Source organism: Oncorhynchus kisutch, linkage group LG11, assembly GCF_002021735.2.
Source record: "Oncorhynchus kisutch isolate 150728-3 linkage group LG11, Okis_V2, whole genome shotgun sequence".
In the NCBI taxonomy this organism is placed as follows: Eukaryota; Metazoa; Chordata; class Actinopteri; order Salmoniformes; family Salmonidae; genus Oncorhynchus; species Oncorhynchus kisutch.
In genome coordinates this window covers 70,410,003-70,434,507 of record NC_034184.2, presented here as the reverse complement: position 1 = coordinate 70,434,507, position 24,505 = coordinate 70,410,003, and the positions used below count along the sequence as shown (strand labels likewise).

At 41.2% G+C, this 24,505-nt stretch overlaps 1 protein-coding gene across 2 annotated transcripts in view; it reads right to left on the bottom strand.

Moving 5' to 3' along the window:
• Nucleotides 1–19,046, bottom strand: part of LOC109899315 (activin receptor type-2B) — a 67,488-nt gene extending 48,442 nt beyond the window's left edge. For both annotated transcript variants that reach the window (XR_004211745.1, XM_031836226.1), the window contains exon 1: nucleotides 18,583–19,046. Coding sequence is in view for 1 of the 2 variants with exons in the window: in XM_031836226.1 (XP_031692086.1) it covers nucleotides 18,583–18,631 (49 nt within the window). In the remaining variant the exon portion in view is untranslated. The remainder of the gene's footprint in view (nucleotides 1–18,582) is intronic.
• Nucleotides 19,047–24,505: the final 5,459 nt, after the last annotated feature.

Sequence of the window (24,505 nt, the reverse complement as noted above, 5' to 3'; positions counted from 1 at the left end):
ATTCATGCAACGTGTTGGCTGTTGCCTTGTCTTACAATATGATACATATGATGAAGTAGAGTCACAGGCAGCGTCATAAGAGGAATCATTCTAAAGCCACAGAAAAATGGCTTCAAGGTCTGAAATGTTCCCTTTATGTACAACCAAACATTCTCCACAACACATGTAGCAGGGTTTTTCAATTTTGCTCACTCTTGGCGACATCAAGGGCATACTGAAACAGGATGCCGAAGACAGAGAAATTGCCAAACAGAAGTTTGTAAGTGTGTGTGTGTGTTGACGGTCCGCGACAGATGGGCCAGAGACGCGAGGGTCATCAGAGCAGCCTGGGAGTCAACATGAACCAGCGTACGCCTCCATCTGTAGACGGCAGACCAGGAGGAAGCCAGATGAGCAGCTGCCGCCGTCATCTCCATCTGAAAAAACCCCAAGTTCAAGCAAGCAAGGTGAGCTAGCTCCACAGTCCACACACAGCACAGGCATGGGGCATGAGGTTTAATGGAGATGGGAGGTGTAGAAGGGTGTTGAACGAAACCAGTCTGCAGCCTGATCAAAGGTCTTCACTCATCCATCTGAGAGAAAGAAACACTGTCTAGATACAGAGAGCTAAAAGGGATAGGTCAGCCCAGGAAGTTAGTTACATGTTTTCAGAAGTGGTCCAAAAATTTAGCTGAACTCATAATAATACAATTCATTTTTTTGCCAAATCCGTAGGCCTACACACCAACTGAATAGTAAGGATTGTCCTATCTAGATGACAAACACCTATTTTGATACAAAAAAATTGTGAGAATCTGGGGTGAACTAGCCTAACTGCTTAGGTAGTTGAAAAATGTAGGCCATATATGGAACAAATGTTACATTTATGTTGCTCTTCCGTTTCCCCTGACAGAGAGCATGCCGAAGGAGGTGTCGATGGAAAGCATTCACAGCAAAGGAGAATTGAAAGGGAAGTAGGCTATGTTGAATGAAACCTGAATGAGCATTGGACGTCATTTCAAGTAGCGGTGACACAGGAAAAAAAATAACCTCAAAGATGAATGCTAAATGTTTCGCATTCCCTTATTGTTTAAACCTTTGTGGTTTAAGTTAACATCCCTTATACACACACAATTACAGAACAGTTCTTCACACATCCTCTTCCTCCAGAGTCCAACCCAGAAGTAAGAGGGAATCTTTGTTCTCTTCATTCCCCCCTGACAGGAACAACATGTGGATCTGAGGGAGGAGGTATCAATATCATGCTAAACTCAAAGGGGGGTGGGTGACCACCATGCCCCTTCTCCCAGTCCCACGCCCAGCCTCAAATCCCCCAGCATGGGGCACATGGGCTTGACAAACAGGCCCCAGCAGCCTGCCTGACACATCTCCACACAGAAGGGGGGGGGGGGGGGGGGGGGGGGGGGGGTCAGTGCGTGGGACACAAAAGCAGAGAGGGGCCCTCCACAGGGGCTGGATGTGGAGTGGAGAGACACTGCACAGGTCCTCTGGGGGAAAGGGAGGCTTCTTTCAGACACAGGAGCATGAGGGCCATCAATCCCACCGTGAAAGGAACTTCAAAACCAGTGCCCAACCCCCTTCCCCTCTAGCACTCAGTGAGTGAAAGTTGTTGCAACCACTGCTCTCTGAAATGGGGCAAATGGATGGAGCAGGAAATCAGAGAACAGAGAATTCTAACTAGTGCCAAAACTAACCCCTAAGCCTATAGGGCTGGGAATTGCCAGGGACCTCACGATATGATAATGATACTTAGGTGCCGATACAATATGAATTGCGATTCGATACTAAGGCTGTGACAATACCAGTATCGCAATATTTTTGATCAGTCAGGAAAATAAGTGTTGAAAACATGTTGGCTCACTATTTTCAAGAAGATGGAGAACAAGCTATAGGATGAAAAATACTGGAGTTTTGTCGCATGTCCATCCGACTAGTGTTAGCTAACGCTACAGTAATATAGCGTTACTGTAAAAACAGTAATATTTTTTTTACATCCTCTCTAGACACTTCCGGTAGCTCCGGATAGATTAGGTTGGAGAAAGTACTATATATAAAAATATTTAAAAATAGAGGTTAGGTGGAACTCTGTTGCAGGCCAGGTTGAGTTAACCTTAATTGCTCCTGTAAGTCGCTCTGGATAAGAGCATCTGCTAAATGGCTTTATAAAATTAGTTTCCACCATTTTGCTTACACCCATTTGAATCTTGCAGATCAAAGTGTCTAGCGGTTGGGGCTATAAGGTTGATGTCATGACATCAGTCTGGGTATTGGTGATCACCGCAAAATGTAGAGAAGAGAATGTCCTGACAACTTTAAATGGATAGCGAATGACATGGTACTCCTACTACAGATTAGTTCTGTGCCTCCTAATGGCCAAGCATATCCCATTGTTTTATATTAATGATTTCTTTACAATAAAATAAAAGGCCAAGAGTCAAATTGGAATCTCATTTACTTTCTGGAGAGAAAAAACATGAAAGTGGATGTGGCCCGAACATGCAACAATTTCACAGAGTTACAGTTTATACAAGGAAATCAGTCAATTAAAATAAATTCATTCGGCCCTAATCTACGGACTTCACAATTGGTCAGGGGCACAACCACTGGGGAGCAAGGCCCAGCCAAAAAATGATTGGAGGCGGCCGTTGGTAGAGAAATGAACATTCAATTGTCTGGCAACAGCTCTGAAGTAAACATGCCAATTGCACGCTCCCGCAAAATTGACATCTGTGGCATTGTGTTGTGACAAAACTACACATTTTAGAGTGGCCTTTTTTTGTCCCCAGCACAAGGTGCACCTGTTTAAATCACATTCTTTATATGCCACACACCTGTCAGGTGGATGGATTATCTTGGCAAAAGAGAAACTCACTAAAAGAGATGTAAACAAATTTGTGCACACCATTTTAGCGAAATAAACTTTGTACATGTGGAATATTTTATTTTAGCTCATGAAACCAACACTTCACATGTCTAATTTATATTTTTGTTCAGTATAGATCATTGGATGTTGTCCATCCATTTCCAAAGAGGGATCTGGAATGGACTCTAAAAGCTTGATCTCTGCATTTTGTGCTAAACAGTAAACATTGATAATGAATTACCATACTATGAAACGTGGCACATATCTTCTGGAACTAAACGCTTGGCTAATCCCATCCCACCGCATGTTCAGCAGGACTTTAGAGTGCTGCGTATAATGTACGGCGCGGCCTACACAAAGATAAGACCCTGCCGAATATCATTGTTTACGTACCGCATTCCACCCATGCAGCTTTGCCCAGATAAGTGTTATCGGCAAAGGTAAACAAACGCTGGGGCCAGAACAGTGTGGCTCCTCAGCAGCACGCGACTGAGCGGGGACGCTCACAAGCTTCCTCCCTTCCCACTTCAAAAGCTGGAGCTCACACTTAAGAAATAAGAGATTTGGGCACACAAGGATATAGCTATATTGGGACATTATCCAAGGCTTGGCAAGCAATTCCCATTTGTCAGCAAACTCGGCATGTTTCCCAGACCCAAGCAGAGGAAAATAGTTCACAAGGCCGTAGATACTGTGCAAATTAACCTCTTTCACTTAAAAGTAAACCAACATCATCTCTATAGGCTTAATAAAGGTTGCCCATCCCCAAGCATGAGCATAGTCAATGACAGTTTTCACTTGGTAAACAACTAAGCATGAGGCCTCATTATGGCAGTTAGCTATGAGAGTCAAGTGCCCCACCAGGGAAGGAAAGATAAAGATATAGGAGCGTTAGGACAAGGTTTAACCTAAAAACTCTTAACCAGCCTGTTCACTTAAGATGACCCCAAACAACTGCAACCTGCTCTGGCTTATGCATTTCTGTTTAATGTAACAGCCTATATAAAGAATGGATAGGGGAGATGCTATTTATGCTTTAGCTTAGCAAATTGCTGAAACATCTGGCAGACTAACTGTAGTTACATTATTAAGAATAATCAGTACTAGTGTGCTTTTTCCCCCAATAGGCAGCACATCATCCATTTACCCCTACACAATCATCAATTCAGCCGCTGTGTCAAAGCAAACATGCGCCATTTCCTTTCACACGGGGTATTTTCCTTGGGAAAGAAACTGGTATCGCTCACTGGACCACTGTGTTCTGTTTATTTAGTGCCTTCAGAAAGTATTCACACCCCTCGACTTTTTCCACAGTTACAGCCTAAATTTAAAATGGACTAAATTGAGATTGTGTCACTGACCTACACACAATAACCAAGTGGAATTTAGGTTTCGAACATGTTTACCAATTCATTTTAAAATGAAAAAGCACTGAGTTAATAAGGCAAGCCTAAATAAGTTCAGGAGTTTAGAAAAAAAAGGCGCTAAACAGGTCACACAAGTTACATGGACTGTGTGAAATAGTGTTTAACATGATTTTTAAATGACTATCCCATTTCTGTACCCTACACATAATTGTAAGGTTCCTCAGTTGAGCAGTGAATTTCAAGCACATATTCAACCACAAAGACCTGGGAGGTTTTCCAATGCCTTGTGAAGAGCACCTATTGGTAAAAACTAAGCAGACACTGAAAATCCCTTTGAGCATGGTGAAGTTATGAATTACACTTTGGATGGTGTATCAATATATCCAATCACTACAAAGATACAGGCGTCCTCCTAACTCAGTTACCAGAGAGGAAGGAAACCACTCAGGGATTTCACCATCAGGCCAATGGTGACAGTTAGAGTTTAATGGCTGTAAGAGGAGAAAACTGAGGATGGATCAACAACATTACTCCACAATACTAACCTAAACTAGAATGAAAAGAAATGCACATTTATAAAACATCTGTTTGCAATAAGGCACTAAAGTAAAACTGAAAAAAGTGTGGCAAAGAAAATGTACTTTATGTCCTGAATACAAGGCGGTATATTTGGGGAAAATGCAACACAACGTCACTGAGTACCACTTCATATAAGCATGGCGGTGGCTGCATCATGTTATGGCTATGCTTGTCATCGGCAAGGACTAGGGAGTTTTTTGGGTGGATACAAATAAAACAGAATATAGCTAAGCATAGGCCTTGTCCTAGAGGAAAACATGGTTCAGTCTGCTATCCAACAGACACTGGGAGAAATTCACCTTTCACCAGGAGAACAAGCTAAAACAAGGGCAAATATACACTGGAGGGGCTTACCAAGAGAGTGAATGTTCCTGAGTAGAGGTCGACCGATTAATCGTAATGGCCGATTAATTAGGGCCGATTTCAAGTTCATAACTATCGGAAATCGGTATTTTTGGGCACCTATATATTTTTTATATACCTTCATTTAACTAGGCAAGTCAGTTAAGAAAACATTCTTATTTTCAATGACGGCCTAGGAACGGTGGGTTAACTGCCTTGTTCAGGGGCAGAATGACAGATTTTCACCTTGTCAGCTCGGGGGATCTAATCTTGCAACCTTACAGTTAACTAGTCCAAAGCAATAACGACCTGCCTCTCTCTCATTGCACTCCACAAGGAGACTGTCTGTTACGCAAATACAGTAAGCCAAGGTAAGTTGCGAGCTAGTATTAAACTTCTTATAAAAAACTATTAATCATAATCACTAGTTAACTACACATGGTTGATGATATTATCTAGCGTGTCCTGCGTTGCATATAATCTGACTGAGCATACAAGCATCTGACCGAGTGGTGGTAGGCAGAAGCAGGAGTGTAAGCATTCATTCAAACAGCACTTTCATGCGTTTTGCCAGCAGCTCTTCGTTGTGTGTCAAGCATTGCGCTGTTTATGACTTCAAGCCTATCAACTCCCGAGATTAGGCTGGTGTAACCGAAGTGAAATGGCTAGCTAGTTAGCGCGAGCTAATAGCGTTTCAAACGTCGCTCGCTCAGCCTTTCAGTGGTTGTTTCCCTTGCTCTGCATGGGTAACGCTGCTTCAAGGGTGGCTGTTGTTGTTGTTGTGTTCCTGGTTCGAGTCCAGAAAGGAGCGAGGAGAGGGAAGGAAGCTATAATGTTACACTGGCAATACTGAAGTGCCTATAAGAACATCCAATAGTCAAAGGTTAATGAAATACAAATGGTATAGAGGGAAATAGTCCTATAATTCCTATATTAACTACAACCTAAAACTTCTTACCTGGGAATATTGAAGACTCATGTTAAAAGGAACCACCAGCTTTCATATGTTCTCATGTTATGAACAAGGAACGTTAGCACATATTGCCCTTTTACTTTCTTCTCCAACACTTTGTTTTTACATTATTTAAACCAAATTGAACGTTTCATTATTTACTTGAGGCTAAATAGTTTTTATTGATGTACTATATTAAGTCAAAATAAGTGTTCATTCGGTATTGTTGTAAATTGTCATTATTACAGATAAATAAAATAAATAAAATAAAAAATAAATAAGATCGGCCGATTTATCGGTATCGGCTTTTTTGGTCCTCCAATAAATTGGTATCGGTGTTGAAAAATCATAATCGGTCGACCTCTATTCCTGAGAGGACTTGTTACAGTTTACTTAAAATCAGCTTGAAAATCTATGGCAAGACTTGAAAATGGCTGTATAGCAATGATCAACAACCAACTTGACAGAGCTCTTAGAGACTTACCCAGAAAGACTCACAGCAGTAAATCGCTGCCAAAGACGATTCTAAAAACATGTTCACTTTGTCATTATGGAGTATTGTGTGTAGATAGGTGAGATTATTTTTTTTTTGACCATTTTAAATTCAGCTTGTAAAAACAAAATGTAGTGCAAATCAAGGGGTATAAATACTTTCTGAAGGCACGGTAACTTCGGTTCAAACCTTCCAAAAGGCGCAATTGGTGCCAAGCCAAAGTAGCAGCAGATTCAAACATGGAAAGCTCATGCTTTCTATAAACTGTGAGGGGAGATACAAGGACATTCATGTTGCAAACCATTTTTTTGATCTGCGTTAACCAAATTAGCCCGATTCATACTGTGGGTTTTTAGAAATCTGCCGTTAATTAGGAAAGAAGCCAGAGTAAAACCGACAGATTAACTTCTTGGTGACGGGGCAGTATTTTCACATCCGGATGAAATGCATGCCCAAATTCAACTGCCTGCTACTCATCCCCAGAAGATTAGATACAGTGGGGCAAAAAAAAAGTATTGAGTCAGCCACCAATTGTGCAAGTTCTCCCACTTAAAAAGATGAAAATTACAGGCCTCATAGGTACACTTTCAACAGAAAAAAGAAAATAAAAATGTAGGATTTTGAATGAATTTATTTGCAATTTATGGTGTAAAATAAGTATTTGGTCACCTACAAACAAGCAAGATGTCTGGCTCTCACAGACCTGTAACAACTTCTTTAAGAGGCTCCTCTGTCCTCCACCCGTTACCTGTATTAATTAATGGCACCTGTTTGAACTTGTTATCAGTATAAAAGACACCTGTCCACAACCTCAAACATTCACACTCCAAACTCCACTATGGCCAAGACCAAAGAGCTGTCAAAGGACTCCAGAAACAAAATTGTAGACCTGCACCGGGCTGGGAAGACTGACTCTGCAATAGGTAAGCAGCTTGGTTTGAAGAAATCAACTGTGGGAGCAATTATTAGGAAATGGAAGACATACAAGACCACTGATAATCTCCCTCGATCTGGGGCGCCACTCAAGATCTCACCCCGTGGGGTCAAAATGATCACAAGAACAGTGAGCATAAATCCCAGAACCACACAGGGGGACCTAGTGAATGACCTGCAGAGAGCTGGGACCAAAGTAACAAAGCCTACCATCAGGAACACACTACGCCGCCAGGCACTCAAATCCTGCAGTGCCAGACGTGTCCCCCTGCTTAAGCCAGTACATGTCCAGGCCCGTCTGAAGTTTGCTAGGGAGCATTTGGATGATCCAGAAGAAGATTCTCCCAATGTCATATGATCAGATGAAACCAAAATTGAACTTTTTGGTAAAAAAACTCAACTCGTCCTGTTTGGAGGACAAAGAATGCTGAGTGGCATACAAAGAACACCATACCTACTGTCAAGCATGGGGGTGGAAACATCATGCTTTGGGGCTGTTTTTCTGCAAAGGGACCAGGACGACTGATCCGTGTAAAGGAAAGAATGAATGGGGCTATGTATTGTGAGATTTTGAGTGAAAACCTCCTTCCATCAGCAAGGGCATTGAAGATGAAACGTGGCTGGGTCTTTCAGCATGACAATGATCCCAAACACACCGCCCGGGCAACGAAGGAGTGGCTTCGTAAGAAGCATTTCAAGGTCCTGGAGTGGTCTAGCCAGTCTCCAGATCTCAACCCCATAGAAAATCTTTGGAGGGAGTTGAAAGTCCGTGTTGCCCAGCAACAGCCCCAAAACATCACTGCTCTAGAGGAGATCTGCATGGAGGAATGGGCCAAAATACCAGCAACAGTGTGTGAAAACCTTGTGAAGACTTACAGAAAACGTTTGACCTCTGTCATTGCCAACATTGATAAACTTTTGTTATTGACCAAATACTTATTTTCCACCATAATTTGCAAATAAATTCATTAAAAATCCTACAATGTGATTTTCAGGATTTCTTCTCTTCTCATTTTGTCGGTCATAGTTGAAGTGTACCTATGATGAAAATTACAGGCCTCTCTTCTTTTTAAGTGGGAGAACTTGCACAATTGACCACTCCCACATTTTGTTAGTCTTATTTTAATCCAATTTAGAAATGTTTTTCCCCCCTTATCAATCCACAAACAATAGCCCATAATGAAAAAAAACAAATATTACACTTACATAAGTATTCAGAACCTTCCCTCAGAATGTTGTTGAAGCACTTTGGCAGTGATTATAGCCTTAAGCTCAGTCAAGTCGGATGGGGAGTGTCGCTGCACAGCTATTTTCAGGTCTCTCCAGAGAAGCTCGATCGGGTTCATGTCCGGGCTCTGGCTGGGTCAATCGGACATTCAGAAACTTGTCCCGAAGCCACTCCTGTGTGGTCTTGGCTGTGTGCTTAGAGTAGTTGTCCTGTTGGAAGGTGAACCTTAACCCCAGTCTGAGGTCCTGAGCGCTCTAGAGCAGGTTTTCATCAAGGATCTCAGTACTTTGCTTTGTTTATCTTTCCCTCGATTCAGACTAGTCTCCATGTCCCATCCGCTGAAAAACATCCCCACAGCATGATGCTGCCACCACCATGCTTCACCGTAGGGATGGTGCCAGGTTTCCTCCAGATGTGACGCTTGGCATTCAGGTTAAAGAGTTCAATCTTGGCTTCATCTCGACCAGAAAATCTTGTTTCTCGTGGTCAGATTCCTTTAGATGCCTTTTGGCAAACTCCAAACGGAATGTCATGTGCCTTTTACTGAGGACTGGCTTCCGTCTAACCACTCTACCATAAATGCCTGATTGGTTGAGTGCTGCAGAGATGGGAGAACCTTCCAGAAGGTCAACCATCTCCACAGAGGAACTCTGGAGCTCTTACAGAGTGACCATCGGGTTCTTGATCACATCCCTGACCAAGGCCCTTCTCCCAAGATTGCTCAGTTTAGCCCGGAGGACAGCTCTAGGAAGAGTTGGTGGTTCCAAACTTCTTACATTTAAGAATGGAGGCCACTGTGATCTCTGGGACCTTCAATGCTGCATAAATGTTTTGCTACCCTTCCCCAGATCGGTCTCTTGACACAGTGGGCAATTCATGGCTTGGTTTTTGCTCTGAATGGACTGTCAACTGTGGGACCTTATTATAGACAGGCGTGTTCATTTCCAAATCATGTCCAATCAGTTGTGGAAAAAACTCAAGGGTGATCAATGGAAACAGGATGCACCGGAGCACAAGTTTGAGTTTAATAGAAAATAGCCTGAATGCTTACGTAAATAAGGTCCATTTTATTTGTGATACGTTTGCCAACATTTCTAAAAAAAACAGGTTTTGCTTTGTCATTATGGGGTATCGTGTGTAGATTGATGAAGGGGAAAATGTATTTAATCCATTTTAAAATAAGGCTGTAACATAACAACATGTGGAAAAGGTCCAGGGGTCTGAATAATTTCAGAAATAAGTGTACATAGGCTTCCTACACGTATAAGAACATTGGTCTCGATGACTCTTCCAAGAACTGAACAATGTGAGATTCGCTTTCACAACAATGTGAATGATTTTGGGGCCCGATTTCTGTAATATTTGACCTTTACCCCTTTTTCTCCCACATTTCGTGATATCTAACTTGTTAGTTACAGTCTTGTCCATTCGCTGTAACTCCCATACGGACTTGGGAGAGGCATAGGTCGAGAGCCAGAGCCAAAACACAACCCTGCCAAGCCACACTGCTTCTTGACGCACTCCTTGCTTAACCTGGAAGCCAGCCGCACCAATGTGAAACACCATACAACTGGAGACCGGGTCAGCGTGCACTGCACCCGGCCCGCAACAGGAGTCGCTACAGCGCAATGGGACAAGGACATCCCGGCAGGCCACACCCTCCCCTATACCATCATAGACGACGCTGGGCCAATTGTGCGCCACCTCATTGGTCTCCTGGTCACTGCCGGCTGCGACACAACCTGGGTCTGTAGTGACGCATCAAGCTCTCCGATGCAGTGCCTTAGACCGCTGAGCTACTCGGGAGGCCGGGGGGGGGGGGGGGGGGGGACCAGATTTCTATGCAATGTAAGATTTTCTGCTCGTTTTGTTCCATTCTAGGAAATGACTGCACAAACACGATATGAATAGAAGTGTTAATGAATAAAGAGCATGGAGTCAAGCAGACGTTGGGATCTTTAGGGAAGAATTCCAGCCTGTCTCTTGTTAAGTGCTCATTAACTTATTGTAGAAAGTAAAGACATGCTATGGAACTTTGGTGACTAGTAAGTATTTTCTTAAACCTCTCACGTTGGGTTGGATGTGCCGATGTGTACTTCATACATGCATAATATGAGCAGAATTACTGTCTTACCTCAATTAGCCACAAAATCCCTAGTCTGAAAGCGACCGTATTTTGGATGCTGTGCCATGTTCCCTTCATTTCCCCCCACATGGACCAGCCCCCTAGCAATTCGCATTCCATTCCTCGCCATTTGAGTGACAGCTAGCAAGATGCGAACACAGCAGAGTGAGAGAGAGCGCAATGACGTGGTGCACATATGCAGCAATTTTCAGGGACCACCTTTGGCTCGTGAGTGCTACTTTCAGAACTACTGGATAAAAAGTATACATAAAGTACCAGATCATTTCTTTAAGAGCTTGGGGGAAACTAAGCAAAAACAAGATGGTGTAATTTGATGAGTTATGGCTTTCGGTTTGAGGGAAAAGCTCAAAACAAAACCACACCCTTATCTATGGGCTCATACGGTCATTCTGCTTGAAAAAGCATCTCCGAATGAGATTTTAAAGATGGTATCCTTTGACAAAAGTAGGCCGATGCTGTATGCATGGTGCCAAAAATATGCAAAGAGCTCAAGAAAATACACTGCAATGGGAACGATGTACACCAAACCAAAGCTTATCTTTTAGCTAAATACACTAATATAAGGTCGACCGATTATGATTTTTCAACACCGATACCGATTATTGGAGGACCAAAAAAAAGCCGATACCGATTAATCGGCTGATTCATTTATTTTATAATGACAATTACAACAATCCTGAATTGACACTTATTTTAACTTAATATAATACATCAATAAAATCAATTTAGCCTCAAATAAATAATGAAACATATTCAATTTGGTTTAAATAAATTAAAAACACAGTAAAAGTGCAATATGTGCCATGTAAAAAAGCTCATTTTTAAGTTCCATGCTCAGAACATGAGAACATATGAAAGCTGGTGGTTCCTTTTAACATGAGTCTTCAATATTCCCAGGTAAGAAGTTTTAGGTTGTAGTTATAGGAATTATAGGACTATTTCTCACTATACCATTTGTATTTCATTAATCTTTGACTATTGGATGTTCTTATAGGAACTTTAGTATTGCCAGTGTAACGGTATAGCTTCAGTCCCTCTCCTCGCCCCTACCTGTGCTCGAACCAGGAACACATCGACAACAGCCACCCTCGAAGCATCGTTACCCATCGCTCCACAAAAGCCGTGGCTCTTGCAGAGCAAGGGGAACAGCTACTTCAAGGTCTCAGAGAGAGGGACGTCACCGATTGAAACGCTATTAGCGCGCACCCCGCTACACATCGGTTACACCAGCCTAATCTCGGGAGCTGATAGGATTGAAGTCATAAACAGCGCAATGCTTGAAGCATTGTGAAGTGATGCTGGCAAACTGAGGAAAGTGCTGTTTGAATGAATGCTTACGAGCCTGCTGCTGCCTACCACCGCTCAGTCAGACTGCTCTATCAAATCATAGACTTAGTTATAATATAATAACACAGAAATACAAGCCGTAAGTCATTAAATGGTAAAATCCGGAAACTATGATTTCTATATATTCTAAAACGTTTATTCTTCAGTGAAATACGGAACCGTTCCGTTTATTATCTAAGGGGTGGCATCCCTAAGTCTACATATTGCTGTTACATTGTACAACCTTCAGCCTAGTGGTTAGAGCGTTGGACTAGTAACCGGAAGGTTGCAAGTTCAAACCCCTGAGCTGACAAGGTACAAATCTGTCGTTTTGCCCCTGAACAGGCAGTTAACCCACTGTTCCTAGGCAATCATTGAAAATAAGAATTTGTTCTTAACTGACTTGCTTGGTTAAATAAATGTAAAAAAATAAAATTAAAATGTCATAATTCTGTACAATTCTGGAAAATGAATTTGTCTTTGTTAGGAAGAAATGGTCTTCACACCGTTTGCAACGAGCCAGGCGGCCCAAACTGCTGCATATACCCTGATTGCTTGAACGGAACGCAAGAAGAAGTGTCAAAATTTCCCTAGTTTAAAGAAATTCATGTTAGCAGGCAACATTAACTAAATATATATACTTGTGTATTAATTTTAAAGAAAAGGCATTGATGTTTAGGTACACATTGGAGCAACAAAGTGCTTTTTTCGCGAATGCGCACTGCATCGATTATATGCAAAGCAGGACACGCTAGATAAACTAGTAATATCCTCAACCATGTGTGTTTAAGATTGGTTGTTTTTAATAAGATAAGTTTAATGCTAACAAGCAACTTACCTGCCACGCAGGCTCCTCGTAGAGTGCAATGTAAGGCAGGTGGTTAGTAACCGGGAGGTTGCAAGATTGGATCCCGGAGCTGACGAGGTAAAAATCTGTCGTTCTGCCCCTGAACAAGGCAATATATATATATATATATATATTTTTTTTTAATTATTATTATTATTTTTTTAAATCGGCCACAATCGGTGTCCAAAAATGCCGATTTCCACACAAAGGTATGTGGGGACAGCCCTTCAAATGACTGGATTTGGCAATTTTATTTTGCTGACAGATGTATAAATGAGATGCATGTGTCCACATACCTTTGGTCATGTAGTGTTTGTATATTACACCAAAATAAATAAAAAATATATATACACTTCTGTGGAAAAACATCATGCTTCAATACTAGATTTTGGAATTACAGTACCAGCTGTCCCGACAAACATATCTGGCCTATTCTCACCCAAACAACTATGCAATGAATCTCCTACAGCTCAACATCTTAAATCCAAGGCAAGGGGGGGGGGGGGGGGGGGGGAAACACACTGTCACTTTAAATCCCTTCTCCTGCTAGAGGCTACCCATCCCCCAGTGTTCCCCCCCCTCCCCATTTCCTGTCCATGCACTATAGACTGTATCCATATGATACATGAATTCACTGGGTAAATATGGGGACGATATGCAGTAACTAGTAGATATGTTTCTAAGGCAGAAAACAGATGAGCGGGTTAAGCAGTGGCCATTACAACTCAGGAGTAATCCATCATAGCAGAGCCACCCCTCCCCCATTTCCACTACACCATGTGGCCGAACCTTAGAAAATCCAGCACAGCACACACACCATTGTTACGGATTCAGTAAAGCTGCGATGAGAGAGCACTAACAGCATTCCAAGCCCTGCTCTCACAAACGGATCGGTGGGCAAGGCCAATCTGCACAGGGGGGGGATCATGTGCGATCATAAGCGATACCAGGACAGTCACAGACTCTCCTCAACTCAGCAAAAGCCAATGAAATCGACAGGAGTGAGTGAGGAAAGATGCTATGACTCGGGGTCAGCATCTCCTCCTAGTAGCAAGAGAGCGAGAGCCATTGGCAGGGATCCGGCTTCCTTTGTCTCAACAGAGTGGATCATCAGTTGATAAGAGCAGAGGACCAGAGCTGCATTCTACTACCTCTGCTGCTAGCCAGGGAGCCACAGAATGCACTCAGTGAGACCATTACACAATACATCCAGCACAGTGAAAACAGCTGGTTTTATGCCCCCCCACAAAAGCATTTACTATTCTGGCTCCCAATGGTCTAGCAGCTGTTATTTGGCATGTTTCATTACAATGACTTGTCTCTTGTGATCGACTTGTGCAGAATAGGGAGAATACATTTGAGTGTTCAATAGTAGCCTAAATGTTTTGGTTGTGTATTGGTGTGACCATACAGCATAGGACTATAATGTTTTGCTGCTTGCAAGAAACCAAGGGTATTGTCATTGACCTATCAAATAGGGTTGGGCAGTATACCGTATCTCGGGGTATTTTGAAATATATACGCAATTGGAAAATCATACCGAGGGGGTGGGTGTGTATAACATGCACACACAAACTGTTCAACAGTTGTGTCACTTAGAAATGTCCATGTTTTCCATGAAAACATACATGAAGAGATAGGAAATAGGTTATAGATAATGATATTTTTATTGAAATACTTGTATCCTTCAAACTTTGCTTTCGTCAAAGAATCCTCCATTTGCCACAATTACAGCCTTGCAGAACTTTGTCATTCTAGTCAATTTGTTGAGATAATCTGAAGAGATTTCAAATCAAATCAAAGTTTGTCACGTGCGCCAAATACAACAGGTGCAGTAGACCTTACAGTGAAATGCTTACTTACAGGCTCTAACCAACAGTGCAATTTCTAAGTTAAAAAGGTGTTAGTTGAACAATAGATAAGAAATAAAAACAGTAAAAAGGTGAAACATAACAGTAGCGAGGCTATATACAGGCTGATTGAGGTAGTATATACATTCATGTACAGTTAAAGTGACTATGCATATATGATAAAAAGAGTAGCATCAGCGTAAGAGTCCAGGTAGCCATTTGATTACCTGTTCGGGAGTCTTATGGCTTTGGAGTAAAAACTGTTGAGAAGCCATTTGGTCCTCGACTTGGCACTCCGGTACCACTTGCCATGCGTTAGTAGAGAGAACAGTCTATAACTGGGGTCTTTGACAATTTTTAGGGCCTTCCTCTGACGTCGCCTGGTGTAGAGGTCCTGGATGGCAGGCAGCTTAGCCCCAGTGATGTACTGGGCCGTACGCACTACCCTCTGTAGTGCCTTACGGTCAGAGGCCAACCAGTTGCCATACCAAGCAGTGAAGCACTCCTCCAGCATCTTCTCACTTTTTCGGTGTCTCACAAATGTTCTTCTTTGAGATCAGAACACCTCAAAACAGATTTGTCCAGAGTTAAGACCCAGAGTTACCTTTGTTACAGAGGATAAGTTCATTAGTTACCAGCCTCAGATTGCAGCCCAAATAAATGTTTCGCAGACTTCAATTAACAGACATGTCAACATCAACTGTTCAGAGGAGACTGCTTTGAAGCAGGCCTTCATGGGCAAATTGTTGCAAAGAAACCACTACTAAAGGACATCAATAAGAAGAAGAAGAGACTTGCATGGACCAAGAAACACAAGCAATGGACATTAGACTGGTGGAAATCTGTTGTTTGGCCGGATGAGTCCAAATTTGAGATTTTCGGCTGCAACCGCCGTGTCTTTGTGAGACGCAGAGTAGGTGAATGGATGATCTCCGCATGTATAGTTCCCACGTGAAGAATGGAAGAGGTGGTGTGATGGTGCTTTGTTGGTGACACTGCGATTTATTTAGAAGGTACACTTATCCAGCATAGCTACAACAGCATTCTGCAGCAATACGCCATCCCATCTGGTTTGTGCTTAGTGGGACTACCATTTGTTTTCAACAGCACAATGACTCAACACACCTCCAGGCTGCGTAAAAAGCTATTTGACCAAGTAGAGTGATGGAGTGCTGCATCAGCCTCCAATCACCCGACCTCAACCCAATTGAGATGGTTTGGGATGAGTTGGACCGCAGAGTGACAGAAGGGCTCCCGAGTTGCGCAGCAGTTGAAGGCACTGCATCTCAGCGCAAGAGGCATCACTGTAGTCCCTGGTTTGAATCCAGGCTGTATCACATCGGGCCGTGATTGGGAGTCCCATTGGGTGGCGAATAATTGGCCCAGAGTCGTCCGGGTTTGGCCGTCATTGTAAATAAGAATTTGTTCTCATCTGACTTGCCTAGTTAAATAATGCTTAAATGTAAATCAAATCAAATGTAAAAGCAGCCAACAACTGCTCAGCGTGTGGGAACTCCTCTTATTCTACAATGTAGAAAATAGTAAAAAATTTAAATAAAAACCTGGAATGAGTAATTATGTCCAAACTTGGCTGGTGCTCTATATCTATTTAAGTTGCGCCAGATAACATTCTCTCCAGCTGGGTTTTGCTAACGTTAACTTTCCAGGATCAAGTTTCTTGGTAAGAGCAGCAAAAACAATCACCTCCTGGATTAAGATCTTGCCATCTCATATCCTTTTTTGTGAATGCTGCAACCTGAATTTTGAGATGCATGTGTAACTTTAGCTGGGTTGTCATCCGTCTTAGTAGTGAATGTTTGCATGCACTCATTAGCATTTACCTAGCATCCACTATGGGGATTCCATACTTGCTATCATTTTGTTATTGTTCTGGTAGGCAACGTTTTTTGGGATGTTTTTGTTTTTCGTGTGGGAAAAAAGAAGGAAGCCCTGCCGGTAATACCATCTATCCCAGGATGGCACAGGCACAGTATGAAAATATGAATACTGCACAACCCTTCTATCAAATAACTAGTGATCTTTACGATTAGATGGTTGAAGGGATTACGATTTTTGACTGGCTTTGCTTTCAGTGTGAAAACCATAGTAAGCAACAGGCGTAGAGGCATTTGAACTGGGTGAGTAAGTAAAAATAACAAAAATAAAAATAAATCCTTAATCAGTTCAAAGTTATTCAGAAAGAAATGGAACTGACTTGTACTGTATTCAGCTGAAATGTCATGGAGATACAACATAGCTGGTCCCACGTGCTGAGTAAAGTCCTGTGGGTTTCCCACAACCACACACTTATCAAACGCTCCTTGTATTAAATTGTAGGTTATTGAAAACCTCATGACATAACTGAATCTTAACTCATTCATGAATAGAAACAGTAAAATAGTAATAGTGGCTATTCTGTCGAATTCTATTTTTGTTTTGAAGCAATAACCATTTTCCTTTTCAAGTCTGAAGAGTGCAACAACCATGGCACCATAATCAAATAGCGGACTACGGTCATTCACAACAAATCTTTGAATTAGAAAATTGCAGGTAAAAATAAAAGCATTTTATTTCAGCAAAAGCGAAAATAAACACAAGAGCCATTTTCACCCCAACCCCATACGCACCCCTCCCCCAAAGTCGACTAAACAAGGAGGGAACTACACAACAAAGCAGCAGTGATAAACAAATTGCCAAAAATGAAATCTGCGAACCTACAGGTATATAGGCCTAAATGTATGCGTCACTGAACTAGATAATGAGGACAATCACATTTCGCGTGGAAATCCAGAGTAGAATGCTAAATAAATAAATATATATAGTTATTTGGAGTACTCATCCTACTGCTCTGAGAGAATACATGCCAAAAAATACATTAATTACCAATTAGGCTACAAGTGATGTGGGCTGTGCGAAATAAGTGGAATTCTAAGCACCATTCACAGCAATTTCAACACCTCTGTCAGCGCGCTTCAATGGAGATTGAAGATCTATCATGTGGTTCAATTTAGTCTACACAGGTCAAAATACACTGATAAGTCTGATACACGTGTAAACACTTCCAAATGCATCACCTTGTGTTTCTCCATCTATGCATTCCAAATAGAGTCGCAAACACTTCTAAAGCAACGATATCTTTGCAACATGAGGCCACATGACTTCATCGTAGGCTTTTTTTTTTTTTACGGTCCTGCTTTCACATTTCAGCCAAATACGATAAGCTGTCGTTCAAATAAATGCGAAACTTATATTTTAATGACTAATCATTGAAGATTGTTATAGGAAATGTATCAAACTCATTCGAAATTGTATGTTGTCGCGAATTACTTATTGATCTACAGTGAACCAATGCACCGAAAAGCTTAAATAACCTTTCGCATCATTACTCAAAATAACAAACATACAAAATGTTACCCATTTAATTATTGCCTTAGCTATTGTAATGCCATTAAATGTGTCATTTTTGTACCATTCGTTAGAGCCAATATCAATAGTCAAGTGACTACCTACAGCACGTTATCCCTGGTTTGGGTACATTAGAATAATCCGAATTTGTGTTCTGCTTTTCTGTTAGTGTGAAATCACTGAATACATTCTGATTACCAAATCAAACCATAAGAGTAAGCGATAGCCTATTACATAAATAGGGTGCTTACCTGCACAAAAAGTTCCCAGAAGTGCAAAAGTCAGACAGGAAGCAAACATATTCCTTTAATTAAAAAGAAACACACCAGATGTTCTCCTTTTTAACCTATTTTCCTTTGCGAACATTTAAAAAGATGATAGCACAACACAACGAGCCAAATGTCCCAAGGCCTTCGATGTCCACCGCACCAAGAGTTTGCGTTGCTTTTGTGTGTACAGCCCCCCAATGCAACAAAATTGCACGGGCTAAAAACAAGTTTTAAATATAAACAAATCCATTGGGAAAGGGTCGGTCGAATCCAGGATGTAAAATCGACAAGGTAAAATAAACTCGATGTTTCAAAGAACAATTTTCTCGCTCCGCGGTGCGCGTTAACCTTTTCTACTGTGTAGTGGTGAATGGCTGAGGACAGGGTCCGATATTCACATGCAAGAAACTGAACTGAGTCCAAAATGGCTTCTGAGAGGGGGAGTAAGCCAGAGTAAGCACAGTCAGTGGGAAAACCCGGATGTTTAAATACAAAGACAGGAACACAATCAAAGAGGCATGGGTAGGGAGTGCAGCAATGTTGGAGCTTTAGCCAATGCTTTAATTTCAGTTAATATACTAGACAAGAAGTACGACTTAGAAAGGGAATTAAATTATACACATTGGTAATAAAGGTCAACAGGCAAAACAATAAAATAATAATAATAATATTAATATTGCTGATGCCCACATCTAAACATAAGCCTATTTTTGGCTTTAGAACAACAGTGCTTGGAAAGAAAACCCTGGGTCTTTTTTCTGGAAAAGGCTGTTCACTTTTCGTTCTGCTATTAAGGTAAGTCTGTTTTGATTACATGGTTATTTACCTTAGAGATACAACATTCTGGAAAAAAGGTTAAATTGCTAACAATGCCAGTTAATAATGTAGCCTATAATGTATGTTAGCATTTTAATTATATATAAAGCCATAGGCCTATAGCCATATATAAAGCCATAGGCCTATAGCCTAAAAGGAATCCATGCATATCTTGATTAGTCTGTAGTTGTAAGAAAGTAGATCAGCTTTATTGAAATCTGTCAGCCCTTCAAAAAAGTATTGCACACATTAAAGGGTTTTATGTCATAACTTGGAAACACATGTCTTTGTTTTTACACAGTGTACACATTGGAATTCATCCAAAGATAAATTGCATTCATTGTGAAATTGGTGTAGAAAAGCATTCCTGAACTAAGGAGAATATGTCGGCCAATCACCAACAGTGGATCTGCTTGGGAGCCTTCTCTTATACACTGAGTGAAACATGGCATTTTAGTTAAAGTTATGCAATGGCATGTTATAAACATTTGCTACCTCAGCAACATATTTTTAACACCCACCGAAATATGTGACTGCCTGTTATTATTTTTTATAGTGCATCGCTCTCTCATGCTCTCTTTCTCTCCCTCTCTCTTGCCAATCTCTCTTTTTCTCTCATTTGTCCATGGCTAATCTCTCTCCCTCTCTCTCTCTCTCTCTCTCTCTCTCTCTCTCTCTCTCTCTCTCTCTCTCTCTCTCTCTCTCTCTCTCTCTCTCTCTCTCTGTCTCTCTGTGAAAAGTGAAACTATTGATCTAGATCCTTTCTTGCCAGGAGCTGAAGATTTGGAGAACATTAAAGCCTAACAATTGAAATATCTCCTCTTGTCTGGAGCTTCAGCGTGAAGCACAATGTTTCCCAAACTCGGTCTTGGGGACCCCAAGGGGTGCACGGTTAGTTTTTTTGCCCTAAAACCACACAGCTGATTCAAAGCTTGATGATTCATTGAATCCCTTGTCCCTTAACATATGGGCCTTGATAGATATTCTATCGCAGTCATTTTTTTTTATCTCAAAGAAACTTCAGTTTTGGACGTATCGGTAGATTTGCACTGAAGTCCCAGATTTAGTTCATTTCAATTCTACAACGAATTTAATAGATAGAGAGATGGATCATGAAATAGCACACTTTCAGTTTTAGACATATCCTTGAAAAAAAGGATGTTTGGTGTCAAGGGTTAGTTGTATGAGATCAAACCAGTGGAAATTGCATTGGTGATATCAGTAGATGAGATATTCACATACACTGATTGACCGGCAGTAGTGTGTAAAATGCTCCCTCTTCACGTTTATGTACTTCATACATCCCTCCACCCTTAATGGTTGCCATGGGAACAGCAGAAAAGGTTAACATATCCTTAAGACAGTGGTTGATCCTAGCGACACTTTTTGTTTAACCTGCCAACAGATGCTTTTATAGCCAATGCATCCTTTGTGGTTAAACACTATCATTTTACTCTTTCATGTTTGTATGAAACATTCATCTCATTTAATCAAATGGCATGGTGCACAAAAGCTATGTTTGAAAAAACTCTGTAGCTTTTAGAAAAATACAAACTGTTTTCTGTAAGTCTTCACAAGGTTTTCACACACTGTTGCTGGTATTTTGGCCCATTCCTCCATGCAGATCTCCTCTAGAGCAGTGATGTTTTGGGGCTGTTGCTGGGCAACACAGACTTTCAACTCCCTCCAAAGATTTTCACAATTGGCGGCTGACTAAATACTTTTTTGCCCCACTGTACATGCTACGCACAGGTAAACAAACTAGTCAGTCAGCAGTACACATCACTGAAGGGCTTGTCAGACACACCAGTGAATGGCATGACAGTAGACTGTCTCCCTAACATAACTGTATGTAACTTGACATGTACAGGTTAACCACATGTCAACAGTAGCATACCATACAATGTGTCCTCAAGACCATATGTCCTAAAGACCATATGTCCTCAAAATGAGTGAGAGAGAAATGTATTCATATTTTAATATTTGTATTCAGAATTGTACTTCCTGCGGGCGGCTATGCTCAAGACAACATGTCACTGAGAGTCATTTTCACACACAGCCTCAGGTGAATAACACATAGTTCTTCTGTAAGTACAGGACACACACTAATGATATGTATCAGCATACATTACAGAGGAACACCAACACGGCACACAAACACACACACACACACAGCCAAAAACACACACACAGGTGAATGGCGTGCTAGCAGTCCTTTCTGGTCAGAGGGTATCGATTTCATGGCGCCCTTGAGGGCACACCATGACTCAACAGGCAGGACAGGTATTCCATGATTCAGTCAAACCATACTGACATGCCGAGCTGGAGGAGGACGTACATGTTGGGCTCCCGAGTGGTGCAGTGGTCTAAGGCACTGCATCTCAGTGCTAGAGGCATCACTACAGACCTTGGTTCAATTCCAGGCTGTATCACAACCAGCCGTGATTGGGAGTACCATAGGGCGGCGCACAATTGGCCCAGCGTCGTCCGGGGTTGGCTGTCATTGTAAATAAGAATATGTTCTTTACTGACTTGCCTAGTTAAATAAAGGTTACATTTTTTTTAAACTAAACATGTAACTGCCAACATAAAGGAAACACCAACATAAACTGACTTAATAGGGTGTTGGGCTATAGAAGTGTTTCCATTATTTTTGGCAGTTACCAGTATGTGGTTATCAATTATGACTACGACAGTTAGCCATGAGATTAGCGGACGGCTAGCTTTCAGATATGGAAACGGGTATACTCATGAGAGGCCAACGCGGCAGCGCTCTTTGAATGGCATGTGGTGTGTGATTGCATTCTGTTGAAGGAGAGACAATATGATAGAAGTGATGTGAATCTCTGTGTCAACATGTTTTTTGTTTCCTCTTGGCGTTGCTTGTATCACATTACACACGCATGCACACACACTACGGCACATTCAGTTAATGTACTGATACACGTGTAGTATATGCACGTAGGCACCAGCATTATGTCTCTGTGAGTCTGGAGGATTTGATGCACGGCCAGTGAACATCACATGATGGCCTTGCATAAGTGCCCCGTCATCAGAAGAGCCTAATATATACAGTATATGGCTGTGATCTTAGCAGGCGAATATCATGATGTAAGTCCTCTATGGTCACAATGTGTTCCTAATGTCCATCAATGATTAACGCTCCCCATTATGTTTCATAATGAGAGGTGATCATCATATAGAAGATGGAACTCTCGTCCACAGATCTATACGAATCCTTTACCCACATCAAAAATATGATATGTTTTCATACAAATATAACTCTTGTTTAAGATCTAGGCCATTCTGTCCACTATGTGTTGGAGTGATTGGTACATTTACATTTGCTGTGTGGTGATCTTGAGGGAAGCATCTCGTATGACTCACAGAGCTGGAACTGTGTCAATATTTGACGGAGTGGAGGAAATCATTTTCCAGCAAAACAATATCTCTGGCATACATGAAATCAATCATAAGCAATTAAATGGAGGTGAAACATATCCAGCTACTTAATAATGTCCAAAAGCTCTTATCTGTAGGCCTATGCACCATTGATGAGACAAATGTATTTTCTTCAGGAAAATCTGTGGGCGAACTGTGAAATGATCTACTCACTCTTTTTAAATTCAGGACATAATATTATTTTGACATTTTCGTGGTGCCAATAAGCCCAAATCTGGCAGCATGATTTACATTGCACACAGTTGAAAAAAAGTTCAAAATAATATCATGCTGCCAGATTAAAATGGGGTTCATTGTATTTTTTTTAGCACAGATGTCTGCTCTTTTGCACCACAAAAATGTTGCCTACAGCGCACGCCACGTCCAGTTCTAAGGGCACAAGCACTGTTCAAGACACAAACTGTTCACACCCCTCTTGTTGGTGGATACACAACAAGTTTAAAAGTTTATTTCCTGCAATTCACACATTTTGTGAAAGGTTGGCGATAACTTTTAGCAATTTTAAAACAAATTTTCTTGCAATTCTATACATTTTGGCATGTCTAATGTGTATTCATGTGATATTTGAGTGACTCAAAGATTACAACTAAATCTATGGGCAAAAAAACATAGCTTAAAAAACGTTAGCTGACATGGGCTAGTTGATCTGGACATTTCTGACAAGTTGTGCAATGACTGACATGACAAGAACGAACCAATTAAAAAATGTGACCTTGTGCATACTATTATTACAACTTTTAAGAGTAAGTTGAAAGCCGGACTAAGTTCCTTACTCCGCCAACCCCTCACGCCCCACAGTTTGGGAACGACTGGCCTAGGGTATCGTGTTTTTGGAAAAGAGAAGGCATTCATTTAGTAGAAATGGGTTGGTGCTTGTAGTTTAGATGAGGTAACCTGAAGACAAACTAGCAAAATGATCTCAATGGTCAAGATGCACAGACAAAAACACAGTCAATTTAATTCCACTTAACTCATTCTACCATAGTGATATTTTTGGACCATAAAAATGCATAAATTCACATCAATCATAATGAAATGGATAGCTGGTCTGAAGGGATCCACTACGCTACACCTGATTTACATAAATTCCCCTCAAACGAAAGGTCATGAATTTAAAAATCACACATGATTTATTTCACCATTTGTCAGTAGGTATGGGGCATTATGGAGATGAAGATAGAACAGCAATTATATGCAATAAATCTATAAATGTAAGTATCCAGTCTGAAATGTACCGTAATAACCTTATGAATGATGGCCTCATGTGAATGCATATTTCTGCTCGTATAATTTTGTTTGTAAATGTTGCTCAATCTAATTTTGATATAATTGCATTTTGATATAAAATGATGATCAATCAAACAAAAAACACAGTTGTTGATACATCAGAGGATTGTCGTATGTCATCATTATTAACAAAAACATTTAGTTGAAAACTATTCCCCTATTTGACAATTGATCATGTAAAGAAAGCCCAGAGCAGACATGGGATGGGTAAAGATGACAGCTGACAGAGAGCTGTGGTACTGGGGCTTGAAAACATAGAGCCATTTCTTTCTGGCTGGGGAGTTTAGCAATAGAGAGTGAAAGGCACTGTGGGGTCAACCTCCTCATGAAAAATACTAAA